This window comes from Notolabrus celidotus, chromosome 4, assembly GCF_009762535.1.
Source record: "Notolabrus celidotus isolate fNotCel1 chromosome 4, fNotCel1.pri, whole genome shotgun sequence".
Taxonomy (NCBI): Eukaryota; Metazoa; Chordata; class Actinopteri; order Labriformes; family Labridae; genus Notolabrus; species Notolabrus celidotus.
Window position 1 is genome coordinate 1,193,879 of NC_048275.1, and position 27,391 is coordinate 1,221,269.

General features: G+C 42.0%; 1 protein-coding gene across 1 annotated transcript in view; it reads right to left on the bottom strand.

The window, feature by feature from the left end:
* tacc2 (transforming, acidic coiled-coil containing protein 2) overlaps window positions 1-19,957 on the bottom strand; it is a 45,208-nt gene extending 25,251 nt beyond the window's left edge. The window contains exons 1-2 of the mRNA XM_034682271.1: window positions 19,726-19,957; window positions 19,332-19,628 (exon numbers count right to left, since the gene is read on the bottom strand). Coding sequence (XP_034538162.1) covers window positions 19,332-19,628; window positions 19,726-19,814 — 386 coding nt within the window. The 5' untranslated portion in view covers window positions 19,815-19,957. The remainder of the gene's footprint in view (window positions 1-19,331; window positions 19,629-19,725) is intronic.
* Between the last annotated feature and the right edge of the window lie 7,434 nt (window positions 19,958-27,391).

The window sequence follows — 27,391 nt, forward strand, 5'->3', positions numbered from 1 at the left end:
ATATCAGTCTGTATCTTTAACACAGCCCCAGGTTAGTGTGTGTTACGGCTCACTTCTTGCAGACCTTATTGCCTCAAAATGAAACCGCTGAATCTGCAGTGAGGTGACAGAGAATCACACATCTGAGACTCAGAATGACCCAACCTCAAAACACACACACACACACACACACACACACACACACACACACACACACACACACACACACACACACACACACACACACACACACACACACACACACACATGTATGCAGCACCCGTTTACACACCAGAGCACCTCCAAATCTGAAACCAGCCACAGAGAGACGACAAAGATATGACAAAAGGCTGCAAACACAAAGCAGAACTGAGCAATAGAGGTATTGATTCCTCTTTTTCAATACACACACATGCACAAAGCCAGCTCACAGACCCCCTGACTCTCAGACCCCCTGACTCTCAGACCCCCTGACTCTCAGCCTCATGCTCCATTCATCATGTGTTATCTGACGGTAGCCTCAGCCTCCCGTCCCGTCTCACCTCTGTCTGACCGGCTCCCCGGACGCCTTGATCAGGTTATCATGCCTCGAGCCCCAGGACAGGCTCCTGAGGAGCCCCAGAGCCGGATCCGAGCTGGGGCTGTCCCCGTCCTCTGCCCCTCCCAGCAGAGTGTCCCAGCCCCAGCGAGCCCACTGCAGTGGAGACAGAGCCTGCCACGCACTCACTGCCATGGCTGCCAGTGGGCTGAACCTCTCCGCACCACGATGATGCTGCTGCTGCTGCTGCTGCCTGACGCACAGGTAGACGAACCACCAGATCACACCTCTCCTCTCTTTCTCTCTTCTACTCTTCTCTTTTCGTCTCCGATCTACAACATCAGTCCTCTCACGCCGCTGCTTTTGTCATCCGTAGCCACATCAGCCGGTCCCTGCTCCTCCCAACCAGGAAATGATGCCTCCCAATCTAAATGAGACAGGCTGCAGAAGACCACCGCCTCTCCTGCATACTGTATACTCTCTCTCTCTCTCTCTCTCTCTCTCTCTCTCCTTCGTCTCTCTCCCTCCCTGCCTCCCTGCCTCCCTCTGCCTCCCTCTGCTGCACCTGAACATCTTTGCTGTATCAACAAAGACGATCTGGACAAACCTTTCCAGATAAAGCTCGCTCATTACTTACATCTCTGATGCATTTGATTAAAGCTGCAACGGTCTTCCATAAGAGATCACAGATGAACTCATATTTCAACAAACGATTCATAATTCTGATGATTATTTAAAACCAAAATGTCCAAAATGTTCTGGACTCATCTTCCTGAATGCAACATTTTGCTGCTTCCTGTCTTTTTGCAGCAGGAAGTTTTTAGTTTTGCAGCTTCAGTTCATAAAAAGAAGTTAATTGAAGACAGCTTTAAGGGATCTGTGGGATTATGATGAGCTTTTTTCACATCTGATACTTAACAGATCAAAGATTTGATTTGTCACCATCTGCAAGTTAATTGATTACGATAAAGAGGATCAAGCATGTGTCGTCTGCCTGCTTAAGAAGGTAAAGACGAACCCAGGACGTTTGCATAAACACCCTGAAGCTGGGCATGAATATTCTTTGATACCTTCTAAAACTAAAAACATGTTCAAGTGCATGGAGAAGGAACAAGTTCATGTCTTGCAGTGAAATCAGAACCAAAGGGAGAAATTGCAATACACAGATTTTGCACAGACCTCAGAATGCCTCCATGCACGAATACAGGAGCATCCAGAGGAACTAGACCAGGATCCCCCAGTTGGATAAACACCCCCCAAGTCTATGCAACTTATTGATCCAGCCAATCTAAAGGGATCAACCTCAGGGCAAAGCTGAAGCTCTCCTGCACCCTGCAGGGCTGCTAAGTCACAGTCACACGCACATGGATCAAACAAAGCCTGGAGTATGACAGTCATGAGGCTTAAGCCAATCAGATCCATACGGATTATATCGCCCATACAACAAACATTAACCCCAGAGTTTATAGAGGAGGCTGTTCTAATGTCAGGAGTAATATGTTCCCTCGCCTCAGGGTCAGATCACAGCAGGGATGAAGGACACGCTGTAACATCTTTGCAGACTTGAATGTGCTCCATGAAGGAAACTGAACAAGTCCTGAGGATGTGAAAGCAGTCTGAAGTGTTCCCTGCTCTGTGCATTATTTTAATATTAAGTCCTTTAAACCTCCTCCGGTTCTTTCAGGGTTGTGTGAAGCAGAAACCAGACAGCACATGGCGGTGAAGGGAGCCAGAGCTGTAATCTCAGCGAGGGACCGGAGAGTCCCAGCAGGATCAGACGGGTCTGACTGGAGATCCATCTGGATCTGTCACCGCCGGGAACCAGGATCAGAGTCAGATGGTCAGACAGGCACAGACAGACAGACAGGCAGCCCCAAGGTAGGACCAAGATGCAATTAATCTAACACCTGAAAGAACTGGTGTCAGACGGAGTGACTAACTGCATGCTGCTCATACGGCCTTTATATTCATGTTCAGGGGCAGAGATTCTTTAGTTACACACCTCACTGTTAAAAGAGGGAAGGAGGAAATTCAAGAAACACTTCACTCTTATGTGCTCTCTGTCTGATCTTTTATCTGATTCTTTTCTGACTTGTGTGTTTTTAAGTGTTTTTTTGAAAGTGTCTCCTGTGTTTATTATGATTCTTTTATTTTATTATACTTTATTTATTCATGTTCAGGGGCAGAGATTCTTTAGTTTTACACCTCACTGTTAAAAGAGGACAGGAGGAAATGATCTGTCATTGTCTGTCTGTTCTTTTATCTTGTTTTGTTCTGACTTGTGTGTTTCTAAGTGTTTTTTTTAAAGTGTCTTCTGTGTTTTTTATGATTCTTTTATTTTATTATATTTGATTTATTTCTGTTCTGTTTGTTTTTCTCACTTATTTAAACTCACTGTGCAGCACTTTGGTATACTATAAAAAATCTGCAAAGAGCTCTACTCACCACTGCACTACTATCATATTATTTCAGCCTGCACATATCAGTCATGCCTCTTTGTTGTTCTTTTTTGTGTTTCTAGTTGATATTATTATAATATTCATATTTTATTTGTAGGTCTTATTCTTATGTCTTGTACAAAGAGAGCACAGTTTACCAAAGTCAAATTCCTTGTGTGTTAAAGCATACCTGGCCAATAAAGCTGATTCTGATTCTGACCACAGGGGGCGCCAAAATCAACCCAAAACTGAACGTTATTTACAGGAGCTTTAACACCGTGGTACTGAAGGTGCTTTTATAGATGATGCACACTGATGCTAACAGCTTACACATTTTACTCACAGGTGAATTTAGCTTTTTTCTTTTGGACTGATCAACTTAGGAATATTTTTCATTTCTAATAGAAAAGGTTTCCCACAAAGAAACCAATATTTTAAATTAATAGTAATGCTAACTTATGATACAATGAATCCCCAAGTCATCTTAAATCCTTTGGAAATCAAAAAAATTAATAATAAATTGAGAGTTTGGTTTCTGTTTTACATTAAAGATTTTTTTAAATTAATTGCAGAACAAAATTTGCCCATTTTTCACTGTTATTTCATATTTAAGGCATAAAAATGTCTAAAAACATGATTTTTAAAGGCCTTAATGTGCTTTGTTTATCCTCTCTATGTAATCTGCAGTAGAAATAAAGAGACCGCTCCTCTGTGAGAGATTAAACTCCCCAGAGATTCAAATCGGACGTGTAAAAAAAAGAAGCTAATTTGACCATAAATGGTGATTAAACTGAGAACAATGAAACAATAAGGTAATTAGGGCTCATTTCAGCGCCCCGTTTATGTCCCTGCAGAGGACATCCATCATGTGACTGCAAACAGTGTGTTGCTATGGTAACAGGAGGCTGCTCCCCTTGCCATATGTTCCACTACGATGGATGCACACAGTCCAACACAAACACACAACTGAGGCTTTCCCATCCAACAAGGTCCAGAGTGATGTGGTTTATGATACAGGAGAGACATAAAGGGAAACAGAGATACTGCACTGCCTTTCCTTTGTTAACACTTCTACTCTCCAATAGTGGTCGCACCCCGGGCAGATTTCATGTTACCTAGATACAGACTAAACCTAGAAAGAGGGAAGACAGCGTGTGGGTGAGCAGTCAGGATCCGAGGGGCGGATAGAAACAAAGAGAGCAGCAGTTAATAGCATCGTCTCGCAGGCTGTGAGGACTGCCTGGAGACAGAGACTCTGCAGCGTGCAGCAGGAGGAAGCTGCGATTCAGACAGCCAGACGTGTCTGTGCTCTCAGCCGAATCAAACTCAGCCTGTCTAAAACAGCTTTCACAGAGCTGGAGGAAGAGCCATCACAAAACCTCCCCCCCGGGGGGGAAGGGGTGGAAACTGGGCTGCACCGACACGTACAGCAAACACCGTCTATCTGACCTTTTCTCAGCTTCACTTTCAAAGACACAAGATTCAAAATGATAGCTGCTTAAAAAGACAATTCTCATCTGTGCTTTCAAGGAGGGATGAGGAGGCATCTGTGATTGGACGAGAGCTGATGGGAGGGATGAATGGAGGCAGGCTGGTCTCTCAGCAGCTGTGTGATTAGCCTCAATGGATCTGATGCTACGTGTTCCCTCCATCTTTTCACGCGTTACACCTTCTCTGCACCGACTCAACCGTCATCCTCCTCTCTCCACTTTCCTCCTCCTGTACCTTTAAATCCCTCACCTCTTCCTCCATCACCTCAGTTCATCATCCCTTTCTTATCTCCTCCTCATTCAGCAAACCTTTCCCTCTCAGATGGGACACATTTTTTTGTATCAGGTAGATTTGTGATTTGTGATTTGTGATTTGTGATTTGGACATTCAAGAATCAACGGCCTGTCTTCCAGACATAAAGGAAAAAGAAACACAGCAGCTTAGTTTTTCCTTTTGACAACATTAAGAAAAATAATATTATAGTGAAATGCTAAATTTGCATCACAAAATTAAGTTTTAGATGTGTAATTCCAGTCATATGTGCAATACGCTGTAACGCAGCCACTCACCACTAGCTGTGGCTGCAGCTAGGTTTAAAGGTGACATATCACGCTTTTTTCATCAACATATATTGGTCTAAGAGGTTCCCAAAACATGTCTTTAAAGTTTCTGCTCAAAAAAACACTTTAAAATCAGATTCTGGTCTGCCTGAAAAACCCTCTTCTTCAGCAGTCCTCAGAATACTCTGTTTTCTCTCTGACCACGCCCCCTCATGGAGTGGGTGTGGCCTCGGCTGTCCAGCACGTTGATCTAATGTTTACATGTTGGCTGAATATACACGGCTGCTCACAGACCCGCGTTACTTCAACCCTCTGAATCTGATCCAGAATCTGATCCTGACGGAGAGGCGCCTGCAGCAGGACCTTTCTGAACCATTGGTCACAGATTTAGTGTTTCTTGTTGTTTTATTTGTCAGCATGTCGACGTGTGTCTTGGTACACAGCTACCAACATGTAGCTATGTGGCTATGCTAACTAGCGCTAGCACTTTTCCATGACAAATAAAAATCATCCACTAGATCTTCAAATCTGCAGACGTGGGGAGTCAAAGCGACCTCTGTGTTTATTAAGACAGCCTACAACTAGCATGCCTCCCTCCTAAGCTCCTTGTTAGCACACATGTGTGCAGGGAATGAAAAACGGAGGAGGGGTTGAGTTGTATTTTATACAGTCTATGGGCTGAACAAGCTCCGAGCTCTGACTTCCTGTTACAGACCGGATATTGTTGTTACGTAACAAAAACACGGAAGTCTGAAACGGCTGGTTTCAGCACACATTTACAGAAAGGTGGAGAAATCAGAACAGGGGCAGAATGGATTCTTTTCATTCTCGGGGGGTTTGTAGACAGGGACACAGATTTCAGGTAAAGAACCATTAAAAAGTCAATTTTGCATGATATGTCACCTTTAATGTCTGCTGCCATAACGCTCTAAAGCTCTACTACCTGGATGGAAACAAACACAGGTGATGGATGGCTTCTTGTAGCGCAGCATGAATTCTGGCCAAATCAGTACGTACTGCTGGTATATTAGGCGGTTTTGAAAACAGCCTGTTTCCTCCCTTCTGTGTCGGTTCATGTGTGATGTGTGATGTGTGATGTGTCATGTGTCATGTGTCATGTGTGATGTGTGATGTCAGCACCAGTACTCCTGTGATTGCTGTGTTTCCTGTGGTTTTGTATAAAGGAAGTTTTTGTTTATTAAAATCATTTTTTTATTTATTGATATGAAGTCTGCACTCGGATCCTCTTCCTTATTTTTCACGTGACAAATGTGCTCTTAAATGCATGATTGCAATAACACAAGAATAATTTGCTTTTAAGAAAAGGGAACATAGAAATTGAGATGCAAGCACACATATGGAGCAACACTCCTCCTGTTCCAAGTAGAATAAAACACAGCCAGGTTTTTCCTTAACTTCAGTCCGTCTACTTCGTCAAACGGATGGTTGTATAAAAATATTTTGTTGCAAAATTACTTTTTTTTGGGTTGCATTTGGATCTCATCTTAAACTGAAATATATTTGATGATGAGGCTTCTCCTTGTGGGACGGTATCAGCCTTATTGCATGCATCTCTGGAAATCAAGGCAGTTATAACTTGCAATGGAGCAAAGTGTTTTGTAGATGCCTTCGTCTGTCTTTCATATTTACATGCTTGTAAAAAGGTATGCATCTAAAAGTCTGAAATTATTACAGTGAGGAGATTATAAAATTTGATATTTTATCTCCCAAAGACAGTCATCTTATCATGAAAGTAGTTTCCTTGACTGTTCAGTTCATCCTCTGCTCTCATCACTTTGTTCATCACTGCAGAATCAAACAGACCAACAGAGGGAGCTCCTGTTCTTCTCTGCCTCTGATGAATTATTGTGAAGTATTACATCATACACACTGTACTCTCTGAAATACCACAGAAACCTTTTTTCATTTCACAAGAGCCTCTCCAGTTTAACACGACGTGAAGTGGAGAGCAGGGAGCAACAACGAGAGGTTTGTAGAGGCTGCTCTGTCCTGGGAGTCTAACACCTGACCTGCAGGAGAGTTACAGAGAATCAGGCTGCACCTTCAGAGCAGATGTGACACAGTTTCAGCTTCTCATCTCGACCCAGACTGACGTCAAGTTCAATCAGCAGAAAGCCGGGTGTCCCTTTGTCTAGGAAATCCAAAACAGAAAACAAAGGAGCCAACCGAGGACGGAAAGAGTGTCAGACTAAGATAATCTGTTACGTGTAATACCTCATCCAGTCTAATCTGAGACTTTAACTGCAGGCAGATGGCACATTAAACAACAACAGGTCAGGTCCAGGAGTCAGAGCAGCAGAGAGGAGGGGGTGAAACATCAGAGGGTCAGACACCAGGCTCACTCAGATTACTGCAGATTAACCAGGAGGGTCCGAGAGACGGCAACACAACCTGCACTGATTAAGACTTGGTAAGAGATGAACATTTGAGCCGTGTGGCGCTCTGTGAGTGCTTCAGTAAAAGCCTTGTTAGTGATGGTTCAGGTGGCGGCACTCTGCTCCAGCTCTATCTGCACACCTGTATCCAAACAGCTTACACAACCTCCAGCAGAGACGCTCTGAGCTCTGCAGCTGCTGTTTCCATCAATGTCTTCTGTGCCCGGACATTAATAGAGCTTTATGTTAAAAATATGACCGTATGATGCTCTGAATCATTCATTACACCTCCCTCCCTCCTCCCTCCTCTGTTCCTCCCCAGGTCCCTGCTCCCCTGTGCAGTAGTGTGTCTGAGATATAAATAAAACACAGCAAAGTAGAGCACTCTCGCTCCGTCTCTCTCCCTCTCTCTCTGACTCTAGCTTCATCTTCTTCTCTCAGCCTCACACGGCGTGTTCTATTTCCACGTCGTCACCACCTCCAGCTCCCACCGCGGCCGTCACGTCCTCCTTCACGCAGAACAAAAACATCACCCCACCAGCCTCCCAGCGGCATCCTCTGCACTCCTTCCCTTATCCTGGCTCCACTGAAGCTCTGTGATGTTCCATCTCAGACGTAGTGTACGGTGATCGCGGCACAATGAGGCCCACGTGTCTGTGCACATGCGCTGATTCTCTCCTTCTTATTTACATCACAAAGGCAACAACAACAAGGATAACGTGCTCGGTGGGTGGCACGGATTTTAAAAGGTATGAAAGCAGAATGCACGAAAGGATTTATGACATGAGGAACAAGAAAGCATGAAAACTCAGGGAGGTGACAGAAAACAACGTCTCTCAGAGGATGCTTCACCTGGAGACACTGGAAACCACCAGAGGCAGCATGCAAACCCTTACACTGACACAAAGATGACTGCAGTCTGTATCGTAAACATCCCAACCAACAATGAAGATGTGCATTTCATCTTAAGTGGATTAAAGCCATGAATAAATGAGATCTACATATAACAACAAAGCAGGAGCAGGCAGACTCTCAGCCTCCACACAAAGAGATCTTTGATTTTCTTCTGCTTTTAGATTTGGTGTGTCACCCCTCTGAGGAGGATTTGACATTAAGTTACACTCACATGTGTTCTTGGGAGGGACAGGGGGTCTGTCCTAGCTCCATGGACTCGTTGGCTCCCATCCTCGGCTAGCTCTGCCCCCCCTTCCCCCCCTGCCTGCTGCTGTTCTCCAGCCACCCTCCACATCCACCTGCTCCCACCCTGAAAACACCTTCTCTCCCTCTCGTTCTCTCGGTTCCTCAGCCTGTGTCAGAGGAGGCGAGCGGCGGCGGCTGAGCTTTCTGTGCTGCAGTGCAGAGGATGAGCGAGTCCTGCTCACATCAGGAGCAGAGCGGTGGATGATTAAGGGCTCCTGACTTTATGCACTGCATCCCTCAGCCTCTGCTCCTCTGCAGACCGGGAATATTCCTGCGTCTCATGAGGTGATGAAACGTCTCAGAAACCCTCAGAGAACAAAAACGTCACAAAGAGAATAATCCAAAACAAACAGGAGGAAAAAAAGAATCCTGCTTTCTTGCTGCCGTGCACGAGTGTGAGGTTCCTCCTCTCTGATATCGCTGAGCTGTGTTGCTGCTCTCCTCCTGCCTCCTCCCCCCTCTCTCTCCTCCACTCTCTCCCCTGACTCCAGCCTCCTGCGCCTTTAAAAAGACAAGCAGCTTTTCCTCGCCACTATGCAGGAGACCCAAACAAAAGCAGACCCCCGATACGACAGCGTTCCACATACAGACGTTTCCTCCTGCAGCCTGTCAGCCTCCCTCCCTAACCGTACCTCTCCTCTCCTCTCTGCCTTTTTCCTGCAAGGATCCCCCCTCTCTCTCCCTCACCCCCTCTCACCCCCCAGTCCAATCACATACTGAAAATGTCATTTCTGTGCCTCCTTTTCACACAATGGAAGCTTCCAGCACTCAGCGTGGCCAACCAGAGTGATGCCTGAGGTAAACAAAAGACTCTGGGAAACTATGTGTGCATTATTCAACTCTGACCCTATTATCCTCTTTCATTCAAGCAGCTCACAGTGACTCTGAGGCTGCACACAGAGAAGATATGTTGCGTTACACACACAGTGCATCTATTTACATGATGTTAGCTTAATCCAAGAACTGCAGACTTCCAAACAGATTCATTCTGTTTTTTAGGCATTGAAACGTTTGCTCTGACTCAGAGAGACATGATGGATCAGTCCAGGGAGAATGTTGGAACTGTAAACCTGGAGCTGTTCTCTTAATATGTCAGGAAAAAAAAACGTGACAGAGTTTTTCTTTAGTTAAAATTATCAGTTGGCTACAGAGCTTCAGAGTGAGGAGGCTAAATTACAGTAAACGCATAATAATAATAAATCATGCTGCAAAACAGTTGAAGAGATAAATTCCTTAAAGCTGCTGTGAGGAACTTTTGATTTATATCAATTTTGGCGCCCCCTTGTGGCCAAAGTGATACCTCTTATCTCTTGTTCTGTACAAGCAAAAGTAGTGTTTTCAACAAAAACTCACCTTAATGTCTTTTAACAGACAGAGTTATCACTCTATGTGATTATTTGCCATGAAAACAGCCAACAAAGGATGTTTCTAAAGTCAAATGTCAATCATGTGGTCTGACACCGACCCCCTCTGAGTGGTTTAAGGTATTCAAAATGACAACACAGAAGGGATCAGTGTTGTTGTTTATGGTTTTGTTTGCTTTTGAAGGTCATAAAGAGGCATCAGTGTCGGTTTCAGTCTGTTTCTCAGCTGGTTAAAAACTCCTCATAGTGCCTTTAATTCAACTCAATTTAAGATTTTGCTTTTTTTAATCTGGCTTTTAATTTGGAGTATTTTCATTATTATAATAATTATTATTCTAACATTTAATTATCTATTTATTTCCTGTATTTTTCTGATCTTTTAAACATTAGCTGATTTTTAATTCAGCTTTATACTCGGACTATTTTATTAATTTTACTGAATTTATTTTATTTTATATTGAAGTATTTTTATGTTTGTCTTTTATCATTTTACCCTCTTTTTCTGTTGTTTTCCATCCCTCTGGTCTTCTGTAAGAGGTTGAATTATATCCAGCTTTGACCAAAATGACACATATATCCAAACTCTCTCTGATCTTTACATTATCACAAACTTAACAAGGAGTCTGAAGTGTTCAGCTGCACAGATACATAACGGTGTACCTCAAGGTTCAGCTCTGGGCCCACTCTTATTCCCAAACTTCATTTCTATGCTGATGATGTCTATTTATCTTTAACCTGCACAAGCTAGATCAAATCTTCCTGATTTAATATAAGATCAGCTTTATCAACCACAACTTGTTTAAAGCAGATTAAACTTAACTCATGATTTTAATATCACTGGAACAGTGAAAACAAGAAAACTGTCAGAAAAGAAGGTGAAAATCTGAGTTGGTATCTATTTTTTTAGAGATCCAGAGTGTGAAGTTGATTTTTAAGGCACATGTTAAATATGTTACTGAAAGCTGAGGGTTCTACTTGAATTTCATGATAGAAACAAATCTTTCTTTTCCTTTAATGTGAATAAGAAACTAGCAGAGTCCACCTTTTTACTGATCCTTGATGTGCCGATGTGTTGCACATGAACTCCTCTGCTCACAGCCTTCACATGCTGCACTGTGATTTATTATAAATTGAGGTTTTCATGCTCATAGGAGTATTTACATTTTATTCAATTTTATTCATGCATTTATTTTTTAAGATCCTTTAACATATAACAACATAATGAATACAACTTCACTCAGATAAATGCATCACCTCATGTCTCAACAAAGCTCTCCTTCCAGCTTTGCTCTCCCTCTCGTCTTCAAACTATCAACATCTGACCTCGACACAAGTCCTTACATGAGTCTGAATGTGTGTTTAAAAATGCTAAAGGATGATTTCTAATAATTCTTCTATCATCTGCTTTTTAAACACCTTCTAGTTGAGGCTTTCTTCCATGCAACAAGTTATATTCTAACAGAGTATTCATCATGAGTTCAGATCATCTCTGTTAAATGTGATCCTGTAAATGTATCTGCACACAGATGATGACTGATCTGTGGTTTAATATTTGTTTGCTGTCTTTAGAGCTTGGAGGTTTCTTTCCCTAACTGCAGTTGTAATCTATGAGCCTGTTCTGGGCTCGGCTCATTATTTGTGCTTCCCAAAATAATAAAATCAAATGAAATCATCGTCCCGACGTGTCATTCTCAGCTCCAGAGACAGGGACATATGCTTCCTGACATGAGAGCGTCCACATTTCTTAATGAATGCAGCCTCGGTTGGATCCCCGGGCAGCAGGCTGAGCTGCTGATCTAATTTACTGGCACTCTCATCAAACCTTGAGTTGCATCAAAGTCAGCGACGGGAGTAATGATGATATTCTGTCTCGCTGCATGGGACACAGTGAAAGTGTCCTGTGGGATGGACACAGGAGCAGGAAACTGGTCTTACAAATTCTGCATTGATTGTCAGGGAGCAACGGGAAAGTGAGGCGTTGGAAATGTGAGAGGAATAAATCTATTGTGCGCTCATGGGAAAGTGAGGAAAGGAGGGCTCACAACAATAACAAGAACCAGCCCGCAGCGCTTGTATTCACACAGGTCTGCAGGTCTCAGGTGTCGGATCTCTTACCTGAAAACCTGTGGACTGAAAAGACAGACTGAACAAAGGACAGAGACACCCAGTGTTCCTGTCCCGCCTGACACCAGATTCAAAAAGAGGAGTGTTTGCATGTAAACGTGGAGTCCATTATCTGTTGAATATCGATGGGATTCCAGTCCCTGCTGGGCCTGGTGGTCGATGCTTCCCAGCCTGAGGGGAGATGTTAAAGTCCAGCCCACTCACAGACCCCGGCTAACGCAAAAATATTGATCCCTAACGCCATGCAGACCCCCGTTTTGAGTTCAAATGTGTATGTAGGGCAGTAAAGGGCGTGTACGTGAACTTCCTATTGTGCTGAATGTCTGAAGTAAACATCCTCTCAGTGTTTAAGAGTCAGGCTCTGCTCTCCTGTTTCAGCTGGAGGCTGTGAGGAAAATGAAGAAATGAAAAATTCAACAAAGCTCAGGAACTGGAAGATATGGCTGTGGCAGTTTACTTAAAGATTCATAACGGCGCTCAAGAGGAATCAGGGTCACTCACCAACGCTGCTCGTGTGTAGGCTGCAGAGCGTGAACGTGATAGCCTCCTCTTCTGCTCGGCTATTCTCTGTTTTATGAATTACTGTTTTAGTCCTTTAAACATATTCATCACATGAGGCTTCAGTCACATCATATATCTTACATTAATGCTTACAAAGCATGCTTAATTAAATAGTTCATGCTTTTAAACGGACTGTGAAGATGCACAATGGCTTCAGAGGCTTGGATTGCAGCTTAAAGCTCCTGTGAGGAGATTTAATCTGGTTAGAAAACATACTGAAATTAAAGATGTTGCAGTTTAATCACTTAAAAAACAAATAAGATCATCTGCAGCAAGATTATTAAATTATATATTGTCATTTTAATCTCTGTAACCTCTGTGAGGGGGTAGGTGTCAGACCAGCTGACTGACGGCAGAATAAGGAAGCAGCTTTTCTTATTCTTTCCACAGCAAACACTCAAAGTGAGGGATCTGTTTGCAAGGTGCTTTTTGTCAGAAAACACTACTAACACATGTAGAGGTCAAGACCTGCAAAGAAAGAGGGAGTTTCTCTTTGTCCACAGGGGGCGCCAAAATCAACACACACAGAAAGTTCCTTACAGGAGCTTTAATTTAAAAGGTGGCCCCAGAAGAAAAATACAAACTCTGGACCCCCTCTACCCCCCATATTTCCGGTCTCTTGTCAGCTGTCCTATCATGATGGCAAATTTTTTTAAATAAATAAAATAAAATAAAATAAAATAAATGAATAAATGAATAAATGAATAAATAAATGAATAAATAAATAAATAAATAAATGAATAAATAAATAAAATAAATGAATAAATGAATAAATGAATAAATGAATAAATAAATAAAATAAATAAATAAATAAATAAATGAATAAATGAATAAATAAATAAATAAATAAATGAATAAATAAATAAAATAAATAAATAAATAAATAAATAAATGAATAAATGAATAAATAAATGAATAAATAAATGAATAAATAAATGAATAAATAAATAAATAAATGAATAAATAAATGAATAAATAAATAAATAAATAAATAAATGAATAAATGAATAAATAAATAAAATAAATAAATAAATGAATAAATAAATAAATGAATAAATAAATAAATAAATGAATAAATAAATGAATAAATGAATAAATAAATGAATAAATACATAAATAAGTAAATAAATAAATAAATAAATAAATAAATAAATAAATAAATGAATGAATAAATAATGACTGTGATGAGTAAGAAGTTTCAGAAGTGTTGAAGGGTAATGTGGGTTGTGTTTATCAAGCACCTTAAATTAAAAGCACAGCCTCAAATGTTGCAACAGGCTGAAATATTAAAAGGAGAATGAACCTCATGCCTCCTAAAAACTCAAATAACATGTAAAAAGAAAGAAACACAATTCAATCACCACAAAAAGGCAGAACAGGTGATAACAGTGGAGCAAATAGAAAGACTTTTTGCAGCCTATTGAAGGGAATGGTTTATGAAAGAGAGCTTCTGATGAGCTCAGAAGTTAATTACTGAAGTGCTTATTTAAGGCGGTGTGAAGACGCAGCTCTATACTGGAGTTTGTAATAAAACAAAAACTGCTATCGTCACACTTGGCTGCGTTTTCTCATAAAACATCAGCAGTGAGATAAATTTCCTGAGACTGTTTCTGCAGAACAGACATCCTCGGTGAACATTTCTACTTTGTGCAAAGAGTTTCATCCTCTCTGCATCATTTAGCTGGATGTCAAAAGTAATCTGTGGAGAAGTCAGGACCACAGAAAGACAGATGCAGAGAATCAAAGATTAAAGATAAACATCAAAGATCATCTGAATAAAAGTTCAGGAGGGACCACAGACGAAGTTAAACCCCTTCTTTGGATGCTGACTGAGCAGGTGATCAAACTGCACGATTAAAAAAGCTGCTCACACACATTAAGATATTACAGTAAACCTGAAACTGATGATTCCACAGCTGCAGATCAAACCTCCCTGATCAAACAGGCCTCTGACTGCAGCTTTATGGAACTCATCTTTGCTGTTTGTGTATTAAAAGGCTGAGAACGCCCTGAGGTGGAAATATTTAAATGCATTCTGTGTGTTGTCAGACCAAATGAAGAAGCTCCTCCAGAATGGATCAGGAAGGGAGGAGTCTGGAGCTTTGCTTCTCATACGGGAAGACAAAGCTGCATTGCTCTCATAAACAATCACTCGTGGGATCAGTGTCTTCAGGCGGTGTCTGAAGATCAGACTTCATCTGTCTGCATGTACAGCAGCACTTCTCAAACATGTTTTATTCAGCTGCATTTCTTCTCTCTGTGGGAGAGTATGCATGTTGCTTTTGGTGCAGGGAAATCTGACCAACAGCATCAACCTGCACATTTTCCCTGATGCTACATTTCAGTCCTACTTAGACCTTTGCTGGGTCACTGTCTGAAAAAGTGGATCACACTCATGTACATTTATTTAGCACATTAAAAGCTCTACAGTGGCAGGTGTGTCTAACCAGGGAGATACACTTGATTAAAATAGAGAGGAAAGATGGACAGAGAAAAGAGAGATAACCGTCTGATCAACCCAGAGGAGGACCGGCTGTTAAAATCCTGCAGCTCCAGAAACACAGCGCTGAAAGAATTCTAAAGTAGACACAAGCAGCTGATTAAATCTGTGTTTTCAAGGGAATCCAGACATGCACTCAGGGAGGTTTTCACTGCAGGAAATGTTTGTATTAAATGTTTGGGAGTCACTCAACTCATTCAATATTTTGAATAAATGTTAATTTTAAAAAGAAAGCTTGCCTTAAAGATGTGAGGCGATGAAAACACATCAGCTAGTAAAGAAGATAATTATCTCCTTCATTCTCAGCGCTTAGGAACATAGTTAATTCTAACTATTCTGCACATGGTGAAGCAGCGTTTAGTCATTCTGCTCCACATATCTGAACACACTCCCTGAAAGCTGCAGGTCTGCTCCAACTCTCACCTCTTTAAATCAAAGACTAAGACCTTTTTATTTACCACTGCCTTCCTATCTTAGATTATTCTAACTCACTTTAAATGCAATCTTAATTTTATTTTTAAAATATTTCTAATGTTCCTTTTCTTTTCTGTTTTATTATATTTGTCATTTTAATTATGTTCTTTTATGCTTGTCTGAATGTTTCCAATGCTTTTAATGTGTTAATGTAAAGCACATTGAGTTGCCTTCATGTATGAAATGCACTATACAAATAAAGCTGCCTTGCCTTCAGTACATACTTTATTATTATTATTATTCTATTCTATTCTGTTTTCTGTTTTTTTAGATTTTATTTTATTTTATTTATTCTATGTATTTTATCTTATTTTATCTTATATTTTATATGTATTTTATTTTATTTTATTTATTTTATTTTATTTATTTTATTTTATTTATTTTATTTTATTTATTTTATTTATTTTATTTATTTTATTTATTTATTTTATTTTTTTATTTTATTTTATTTATTTTATTTATTCTATTTTTTATTATTCTTATTATTTTTATTATTCTATACTGTTTTATTTTATTTTATTTTATTCATATTTATCTATAATTTGTATTATTCCTTCTTTCTATTAATATTTTGACTTTCTTACATACTGTGTATGAGATCAACTGTAATGGCTGATTCCCCCCGGGGGTAATGAAAGTATTTCTGATTCTGATTCTGATAAGTGGCTCTTTTATTCAACAGCACATGAAGTTCCTTCAAAACACAGGAATGACAAAGCAGAGCCAAAAAAATCAGACCAACAGGTCGTCACCAGGTGAGAGTTCTAGTTTTGAAAACCATCAAATAAGACGACCAGGAATGTGGTTTCATACACTCCTCCTTGTGGCTTTGAGTAAATGTGCAGGCTGGGCTTTTCAGTCTATCAGAAATGCATCCTGAGTTTAATTCTGGAACTACAACATCATTATTCTGTTTCAGTGTTATTTGAATTGCATTCAGTTTTCAAACACTAGATCCACCTTCTCGTTACGTCTGCGCATGAAAGCAGAAATAACTGTGCCTCTGAGTCTGCCAGCAAACTGGACGAGCTGTATCATCCAATCAGAACACTCAGTCAGTGTTACTGTCCTCTCCCGTGCAACGAGACCAAACAGTCCTTTCAGATATCATAAATAATGTAACCACACTGGGCGAGCTGTGCCTTATAAAAAATCTGGTGTTCACTGAGAGAGGGAGGCGTTCAGAGAGACAGGAGGTTACAGTGTGGACACGGGTTTGTGATGGATGCAAATTTAACATCTTACAGTTTGCAATCAAGATAACAAACAGGTAGTTATAGATTTAATATTATCAATCTGATGAGGGTCAGCTGTGATTGGTTTGATCCCAGGAAGGCCACGGACTCAGCAGCTGCAGACTCAGACGGTGTAACCTGAGCAAAGAAGCAAAGTCATGGTTGCATATTTTCAGTCATGCATCAGGTTAACACACTGCTGCATACTGGAAACTATGAGAGCTGGTGTGTCTCCATGGGATGCACTCAGGCAGCAGAGTGCAGACACAGGCTGGCTGCACAACATGAGCACTGGGCTCTGTGAGGGGAAAACTCCCTCTGCTGGAGGTAAGTGGAAGTGCTCTGTGAAAGTGGCTGAGTCATTCCCTCTTTAAAAGTCAAGCCTTTCTAGTAAAATGTGACGTGTGAAGAGTGAGCTGATGGTTTAATAATGAGGAGCGTTGGAGTGTAATCAGCCTCAGTGTTATGAATGAGAATCAGTGTGTTACTCGGTTGCGACACACTCAGATCAGATTCACAGAAGTGGTGATAACACTGAGTGGTTATGAGGAAGCAGACTCTGAGGTGTCAGTGTTCAACTCTCCTACATATTCCTCTGATTCTTCATCTGTATCCTCCATCAACACCAGCTCTCATAGTTTCCAGTATGCACCAGTGTGTTAACTTGATGCATGACTGAAAATATGCAACCATGACTTTGCTTCTTTGCTCAGGTTACACCGTCTGAGTCTGCAGCTGCTGAGTCTGTGGCCTTCCTCTGATGAAGCATTTCATTTTAAACAAAACAAACTCAAAGTTTTGAGATGCATCTTTAGAGACAGAATTATCCTCCTTTAAATCACAGCTGAACTTCATTGGATTCATACATATACAGTTGTGCTCATAAGTTTACATACCCTGGCAGTATTTGTGATTTCTTGGCCATTTTTCAGAGAATATGAAAGATAAGAGAAACACTTTTCTTGCTCTCATGGTTAGTGGTTGGGTGAAGCAATTTATTATCAAACACCTGTGTTGTTATTTGTGTAGTAATGGCTTTCTTCTGGTGACTCCACCATGCAGCCTATTATCCTTCAAGTGCTTCCTTATTGTGCTTCTTCAAACAGCCACACCACTTTCTTCAGAGAGTCCTGTACTTCAGCTTAAGTTATTTGTGGGTTCTTCTGTGGCTGAAATGTTTGTTGGTCTACCTGACTGTGGTTTGGTTTCAACAGAATCCCTCATTATCCACTTCTTAATTAAAGTTTGAACACTGCTGATTGGCATTCTGAAGTCCTTGGATATCTTTTTATATCCTGTTTTATACAGTTCAGTTACCTTTTCCTGCAGATCCTTTGACAATTCTTTTGCTTTCCCCATGACTCAGAATCCAGAAACATCAGTGCAGCACTGGATGAAACATGTAAGGGTCTGTCAGGAGCCCAGAAACTCACTGACCCTTTATACACACACTGATTACAAGCAGACAGATCACAGGTGAGGATGGTGACCTTTAATAGCCATTCAAACCTGTTTGTGTCAACTTGTGTGCGTGTTCCAAAATCACCAGGGTATGTAACCTTCTGATCAGGGTCATTTGGGTAGTTTCTGTTGTCAGTATGATTTAAAAAGAGTAAACACAGTTGTTTGACTATAAATGGCTTCACCCAACCACTGACCATGAGTGAAAGAAAAGTGTTCCTCTTATCTTTTATATTCTCTGAAAAATGGCCAAAAAATCTGCCAGGGTATGTAAACTTATGAGCACAACTGTATATCTATAAGTAACTGCACATTATCTTGATTGCAAACTGGAAGATGTTATATTTGCATCCATCACAAACACGTCTTACACTCCAGACTGTAACCTCCTGTCTCTCTGAATGTGGAGGATCTGAGGGGAGCTGATGGAGATATTGTGATGCTCAACTCAGTGAGTGACAAGAGATCAGCACAAGAGACTTAATGCTGTTGAACAAGCAGAGTGAAATGCAGATAGCGCCTTCTAATGTTTAAAATAAAATATCCCAATACAAATGTTGTTGAATGGATTTTAATCCACCATCAATTGGATCAACTTTTCACCGTCTTGTGATATATCCTTACGTCCTTACTCCTGGGTCTAATCATGGTCACCTCTGCTTCCAAAAAACACAAGACAGCCAGCATATTACCTTGAAATGCAGATCTATCCCTCTCAGGTGAAATAAGGAAACAGACTGAACAAGTGGAGCTCTGTGAGTCCACTTCTAAAAGGTATGTCAGTGTGCCAGATGTCTGTTTAATGACCTAATTTGACTGATCTGGGGTTGAAAGGATAAGGACATGACTACTTTTCATCAAGCAGGCTAAAGGGACTAGTGTCAGCACAAAGCTGCTGTGAGGTCTCACAAACAAAGCAGAGCAGAGGCATGAGAGCGAGGCCGCCTCAGATATGAGTCACAGCTTTACAACAGTGAGGTGTTCCGGTCAGGTGGAGGTCATGTTCATACCTTAGAGGAGGGCTGAAGGGTGCAGAGGCGGGGAAGTGGTCCTCACGGCGGGTAGCAGATGGTAGAGGAGGGGATGCAGGAGCTGGAGGAGGAGGAGGATGTAAAGGGGGGGATGCAGGTGGGGTTGGTAGATTCTGGAGTGCGTGCCTCTCCGGGGGTGTGGGAGGAGGAGTGGGGAACTCGGTGCTGTCTTGTATGTGAGGTGGGAGGGCGGGCAGGAAGCAGGACTCAGAGGTGGGAGGTGGAGGGGAGGCAGGGGCACGGTCACCTCTCTCTGCCTGCTCAGCGAGGGAGGGCCTGCAGAGGGGAGGGAACACAGAACATCAACACACAGACAGGAACAAGAACATCAAGTACCACCGCTCAGAGGACGCTCTCTGTGACAAGAACTCACCCCAAAGCAGAGAGAGACGCTTCGCTCTGCTCTGCGGCGTCACCTAGACCTAGCAGCGACTTGAAGAAGAAAAAGCTCACTCCCACCATCCTAAGAAAACTCTGTCTTTTGAAACACACAAAACTGAAACAGAACCGAGTCTCATCTCATAGTCCATGTTTCCCTCGTCCTCTGCGGTGAAGAAGTCTGTCTGTCTGTCTGTCTGAGGGTGTCTGGCTCTGTCATCAGTGGCCACCTGGTGGAGTGGATTTGGCCCTGATCCAGACCCTTCTTATCAGGAGTGGTAGGCTCTCTAATCTGACAGGCAACGCCATGGACGCCCATGCAGCTGCTCCCCACTTGGGGTATGCCTCCTGTTAAGCTCTAAAAATATCCCTGTAGCCTCCTCTGCAGAACAGAGCTTCACAAAACCTCCATCAAGGGAAGTTTACTCAAAAACCTCCAGCATCAGGCCGGCTCTCTGCTGAGCTGAAGTTTCCAAACACTCCTCCAGCTCCAGTTTGTTACCCTCCACCTCTTCCTTCGTCTGGTGGAGTCAGCCTAATAGCATTTAATGAGGGTGTGTGCAGAGGAAACACACACACACTTCAATACATGAATTTTTATGTCCTTGCATTACAAATCCTCAGTGAGGCCGGAGCTATACATATGTCAGCATCTGTGGCCGACTTGGCACATGCAGCCTGGAAATAGAAAGTCACAACACAGTCTGAGCGATCTGTCATAAGACCGCCTCCAAAGATGGACACAGACGGGCCATGGAGCGCATAGACGGAATGAATCAGGCTACCAGAGAGGAGCCAATCTGCAGGACATCAGATTAACCTGCACAGTGGAGCAGCGTGGAGCATTCAGGGGCGTTTATGTGGAGATAATGTGGGCTGACACACTCAGGTCAACAGCTGGAGTTTCCCCAAATTCTTCTCAAATGAAGTGTATGAAAGCAACAATATGAAACAGGCTCCCTTTCTGAAACACATGAAGTCACATCAGTGTTCTTTAACTGTTGGCATTAACACTTGGAGGCGGTCCAGCGCTCATTTTATAGATGTTTGCAGCAGCATGCAGGGCGTTACTGAACGTCACCTCATCAGCAAAACCAGATTTTTACAACCTCAGCTCAGTCCTGAAACTTAGCTGGAAGTTTCCAGATTACAAACCAGGTTTTAAAACCTCCTTTTTCATGTGTGAGGATTTAAATAAACATGAGTGACTTTGTCTGCTGAGTATCCAACTCGATGGAACAGCTGGACGTGAAAGATAGCGAGTGTTTGATGATACACAGGGAGTCTTAAACCAAAGCAGCTGAAGGTACAGAGAGAGGAGAGTTCTGTTTCTGTCCTGCAGCCAGAAGCTACCTCATACTACACACACACACACACACACACACACACACACACACACACACACACACACACTCAGAACAGAACACATTGTATGCATCACCAACACATCCCACATAGAAACACAGCATGCTGCCTCCACCACTACTCAGATGAAGTTATCATCTAAAGGCAGAGTAGTACGGATGAATGAATAACAGACGTGGGATTATTCACTCCACTTGCGCCAGCGAAGTCATATGAACCTAAGTCACCATGGAAACTAGTCTATTTACAGGACAATGTGGGCTATAGTACATCCTACTTTCTTTTCACTCTAAAAACATGGAGGAGAAATAAACTACAAGACAGGTTCAAGGCTGAGAGAGAGAGAGAGAGAGAGAGAGAGAGAGAGAGAGAGAGAGAGAGAGAGAGAGAGAGAGAGAGAGAGAGAGAGAGAGAGAGAGAGAGAGAGAGAGAGAGCTGTGTGCTGTGTTCAGAGGACGTGTGTCTGTGTTCCTCTGCATCAAGTTACGTGTTGGGAACTTAAAGGGATGCATGTTAGCACACATGGGACTTCTAGATATATTCATGTGACATATTTATATCCATGTATTCTCTGGTCAGCAGACCCTGGTGTTGAGAAATGATGCTACGTGGAGGTGCACAAACTGTAGCTGCTTAAGGCTGTCTGCAGGAAACCGCATCAGGTCCTGTGTTTTATTCACTTAACACCATAAAGGTTAAGAGTTATACATTCATTTGCACTTTGAGGAAGTTGTTTGCCATGATGCTTTAAGCCCAACTTAGCTCCACCTCTCTGCCTGTGTCTCGGTTCATATAAAATTAGATCAAGACAGCAGTTCCAATATGGCGCCCACCATCACTAGGCTTCTAAACGCCTCCTCAGAAACCAATGTGAGACACCACAGAGACTACATCCATGTTTATACTGATGATTGGGTCATAATAAGGCGAAGGGTGATGCATATTCAAGCATAATTAGGGGGCGTGGCTTATTTAACTGGAATCTATATTTATGTAGCGCCAAATCCCAACAAATGTTCTCCTCAGACTCTTTCCAAACAGAGCAGGTCTAGACCGTCCTCTATGTTCTATTATTAACAAAGACCCAACATCAAGACCGGATCAGATCCAGTCCCATCTCAGAGACAGGACTCAGTCTGATCTCATCTTAATCCACCATGAGCAGAGCACTTTGCAGCATTTAGCAAGTTACAGTGGCAAGGACAAACTTCCTTTAACAGGCAGAAACCTCCAGCAGGACCAGACTCATGTTAGACACACATCTGCTGAGACCGTGTTGGAGAGAGGGATAGAGGGAGATGAAGAGAGAGAGAGAGATGATAGTGGGGAGACGGATAGTAGCAGTTTTAGCAGCTGGAGCCTGGACGTCCACAGCAGCAGAGATCCAGAGGAACCTACGAGACAAGGGAGTTCAGGGACTCCAGAAAGGTCTAAGGTTAGTAACTTTAATGGGACTGGAAGAGTTACAGTAAGGGGGACAGGGGGAGGAACTGTTAACACCCTACGAGCCGACCCGCAGCCTTAGATCCTCGGGTGGGAACCTTCTGGCTGTTCCAAAGTCTAGGCTTCAATCTAAAGGAGACTAGGTCCTAGACTTTGGAACAACCTGCTCGCAGAATCTCTGATCTCATCTTAATCCACCATGAGCAGAGCACTTTGCAGCATTTAGCAAGTTACAGTGGCAAGGACAAACTTCCTTTAACAGGCAGAAACCTCCAGCAGGACCAGACTCATGTTAGACACACATGCTGGTCTCTGGTTTATATCTGTTCTGCTTTTGTAATTTCATGTCACATCCTAGGTGAATTTTTTATCTAACAGGGCAATTTTGAAGATTTTAAGATTAGGAGTCTTCCAATGAGAGGCACAGCTGACTTGATTGACAGGTGGGAGCACTGTAGCTTATGGCCTCTTTACCTCACACTGGCTCCACAGAAGCAATATGGCTGCCGCCGCTGATTGGCCTCAAAACAGCTCTTCAGAAACAGATGGGTGACGTCACGGATACTACGTCCATATTAATACAGTCTATGAGGAGTCCCCATTAACAACCTTTAAAATGACATCTTTAAAGCAGATATAAACATGTTTACAGGAGGACAGTTTTGAAGTCATATGTTTTGAGGATATAAAGGCATCATTAGGGCACACAGACACATTGTCAGTGTTACCCAGGAGGCTGAAGGTCCACCTAACCCTCCCCTCTCTGCCTCCTGTTAGGTCAACTGGGAGTTAGGTTGAGTCAGCATTTTCAATATGGTGACCGCCATCCTTCATGTTCAAATCTCAGCTCTCAGAAACAGAGAGTGCGTCAGTGTTTTTCAGTCCATCAGAAGTTTTCTGTATTTTTCTTGTGACTTAAATTTGAAACATGTGAAATAAAGACAATGCTTTTAAAGATTTCTTTCTAATTCTAAGAAGTGTCACCCCTGCTTCCTTTTATCCTCCTAATGAATCACTCCTGGAGATATTCAGTCATGGAAAATGTACAAACAATGACATCATGCAGCGTTTGAACAGTCAATCTTTTGCAAGTCCTATAAAAGCATCAGAGCTGATTTCAGTCTGTTTCACAAGTCAGTGTGGCATCACATTCTCAGCCTTACAAACAGAAGTGTAACCCCTGCTCAGACTCCTCCTCACCCTTCAATCAGGCGCCCTCCTCATCACGTAGGAGGCGGAGAACATGCTCCAACCTGTAACATTTTTCCAACTCCAAGTACAATCATTTCTCAACTTTGCTCCTTCTTCTCTTCCTACTGTCCTTTCCTTTCTATCTTCCTCCCTTCCCTCCCCCCTCTCTGGTGAGGTCAGCAGAGTGTACTTAGCACCAGTTACCTACTGACCATCTGCTGCATCCACCTGGAGGGACTTTAACACCTCCACCCGTTAAGAAAATAGGCCAGCGACTTCTCCGTCAACTCACCCAGACTGGAGCCAAGAAGGAATCCATCACACGACACACAAATCACTTCTTCAAAACACCGCAGCAGTTAAAGTGTTCTCTCCCGTCCTCCTCTGCTCAGTGTGTGTGTGACTCTGACGGCCTGTGTCACACACACTCACGCCGCAGCACATGCTCCAGTGTTTCCCTGAACTCTGGCTTTTGTTCCACTCTGTCTGCTGCTCCGTGCAGATGACTTCAGCGGGGCTGAGCGCCGGAGCAAATTCCTCCCACTACAGGCTTCAGTTCACAAAGCCGCACAGACGGAGCAGGACTGACAGCTAGGACGGCCTCCAGGGGGGGCGGGGTGAAAAACACATGCACACACACTCACTCACACACACACACACGGTTCATTCTGCACAGAGTACTCAAAGTGTAACATAATCTACAGATGAAACCTACAGAGGAAGAGCGACTGTCACTGCTCCTCCCTTCCTACTCTGACAAACTTCCATAGACAGCAGAGACGGGACATGTGTTGTGACTGACAGGCAGCAAGTGCTACTGAGGCATGTGGGACGGCTCCTGGGCGTGCAACAAACAGCAGGAGAGAGTGACAAATGAGAGAGATGAGTGAGGACGCTGACTAAAGATGAAGCTGAGTGAACAGACATGAGAAGAAATGAAACCAAAGTTACTAAAAAGACAGATACAGTCTACTTAATCACAAGTCTACAGATATTCAGATTGTTTGTTTGTCTGGTAACTTTTAAATCAAATATCTGTACTTCCTGCTCCTTCATTCTCCAAACAGTCTCTGGTCTTCGGCTGTAACGCTCCAGTGAAGAGATGTTAAGCTGTTTTGAAGCAGACTGAAATTAAAGTGACGCCTCTTTATGAGCCGCAAACACAAACAAGACCATCAACAACCAGACTTATTGTTTCTGTCTGGTCATTTTTAACGCCTGTGACTCCATCACCAGATAATTTACAGCTTTTTATTACTGCTGCTCCAACAATGAGTGAAACATCTGACTCTTAGAAGACAGCAGGAGGAGATATTCAGTTAGAAAAACACTACATAAGGCCAATCAGGGAGATGAAGTTGCATTCTCTTCCCACCAAGAAGGAAGGAGGATTCTTCTTTCATGATGAGCAATGTTCTTTTTCAAACTTGAGAAAATCAAGCTTCCACTCAGAGGTTCAGACGAGGAGTTTAGTGCAGGTGGAAACCCTTTACATCCCTTTTTAATAAGCTAAGTTAGATGCTAACTGATCAGCCATAATCATATATTATTTATCTTGTAAAGGGGCATTTCAACCGGAGGAACTTTACCCGTGAACTATGTGCGTTTGGACTGGTGGACCCAGGGTCTAAGTTTAGTTCAGGGGTAGATAATCTCCCCCCTAAAAAGACCCTGCTAGGGGGGTAGTACTTTTCAAAGGTCCCAGGACTTTCGGGGGCGGGGCCTGTAATGCTGAACGTGTCTGATTGGTAGATTAACCTCAGTGTTTTTATTCTGCCCTCCGTCCACAATAACATCACAAACTCACACAACTTTTTTGTCAATTTTTTTTGTCAAATTTTATTTTTTTTCAAAAAAAAAAATTCTCAAAAAAAAATTTTGTCAAATTTTTGTCAAATTTTTTTTGTCAAAACATTTTTTGTCAAAACATTTTTTGTCAAAAAAATTTTCTCAAAAAAATTTTCTCAAAAAAATTTTCTCAAAATTTTGTCTCAAAAAATTTTGTTCAAAATTTCTTTTCAAAATGTTTTCGTTCAAATTTTTTTTTTGAGATTTTTTTTTTTTTTTTTTTTTTCAAATTTCCAAAAACCATTCACAGTCATTGTTGTTTCCATCTGTGATTCTCTTGATTTCTCTTTCTTTCATTAGTTTTTATTTGTTCTATCTTTTTTGTATGTGTGTGTACTTTTCAAAAGAAGAAGCTGTGATTCTCTTGATTTAGCAGCTTGTAACAGTAGTCTTCTCTCAGCCCACCGTGAATGCGTCTCTCCTCCCGGTGTTCCGGTTTAAAAAGTGACCCTGTAAACTGGAGACCTTCAGCTGAACGTGTCAGTGTTTGTGGAGTTTACACAGCTGTTGAAACACAGAGGGAGTTCCTGGGAATGCAAACTAGTTTAGTTTTTATTAAGATTTCTAAATATCCTCATCAGATATTTAATGATGGTCTAAAGACGTTTGTGAGGGATGCATCCGGCTGAGAGTCTCCAGTTAACAGGGTCGCTGTTTAAACCAGAACACCGGCCGATCTCTGCGATCACGGCTTTTTGACTTCAAAAGGATTTTAAAGCCGTGTTGAAACGTCTTTGCTACTCGTGCTTATCTCCTCTCACGTGTTGATTCATTCTTTGCTTTTTCCATGTTTATAACCGCAGGCGCAGGTTTTTCTGCTTTTGGAGCAAAATTTTAAATTTGAAGAAAATAATTTTTTTCGACAGGCTCTGGATCAACTTTTTTGTCAAATTTTTTTTGTCAAATTTTTTTTGTCAAAATTTTTTTTGTCAGTTTTTTTTTTGTCAATTTTTTTTTTGTCAATTTGTTTTATTTCAATTTTTGTTTGTCAAAACTTTTTTTTTTCAAAATGTTTTTCAAATTTTTCTTTGTCAAATTTTTCTTTGTCAAATTTTTTTTAACGTTTATGAGGGATGCATCCGGCTGAGAGTCTCCAGTTAACAGGGTCGCTGTTTAAACCAAAACACCGGCCGATCTCTGCGATCACGGCTTTTTGAGTTCAAAAGGATTTTAAAGCCGTGTTGAAACGTCTTTGCTACTCGCGCTTATCTCCTCTCACGTGTTGATTCAGTGAATCCATCTGTGATGAAATATAGCACCATCTAAAACAGACCAGCTGAGTCTCTTCATGCTAACAGGCTAACTGTTGTGTTGCTCAGAATGATACCTGCCTGTCCGTCTGCTTCTATGGTGTCATCTGTGATGAATGGCATTCCTCTTTGTGTTACTGCCCTCTACTGGTCTGGTGGTGTAGTGCATCTCCTTTTTTTCCTCCATACGTCACTGGCCTGATTTACACAATCTACCCGGGACTTCAGCCTGTGGTCGAAACGCAGACAACAATGGGGACCAGGAACCTTTTAGTTCAGGGGAAAGTAGTTCTGGGGGCTAAAAGACCCCGGGACTCTTGGCTCAAATGCACCTATAGAGTGAGTGTCCCATGCTTTAGATCCTGGGTTGTTAACTAATGATTGCAGTCTCCAGTGAAACTTATGAAAACCTGGTTTGGATGAACATTGATGTAATATTTCCTAATAAGACTGCCAACAGGCTGTCCTCCCTGGGTCTGGATTAAACACAACATGTCCCTGTAATCCTCTATTGTCTCAGGATTACAGCTTTACAGCTCAGAGATCAACAGGTTTACATGGAGA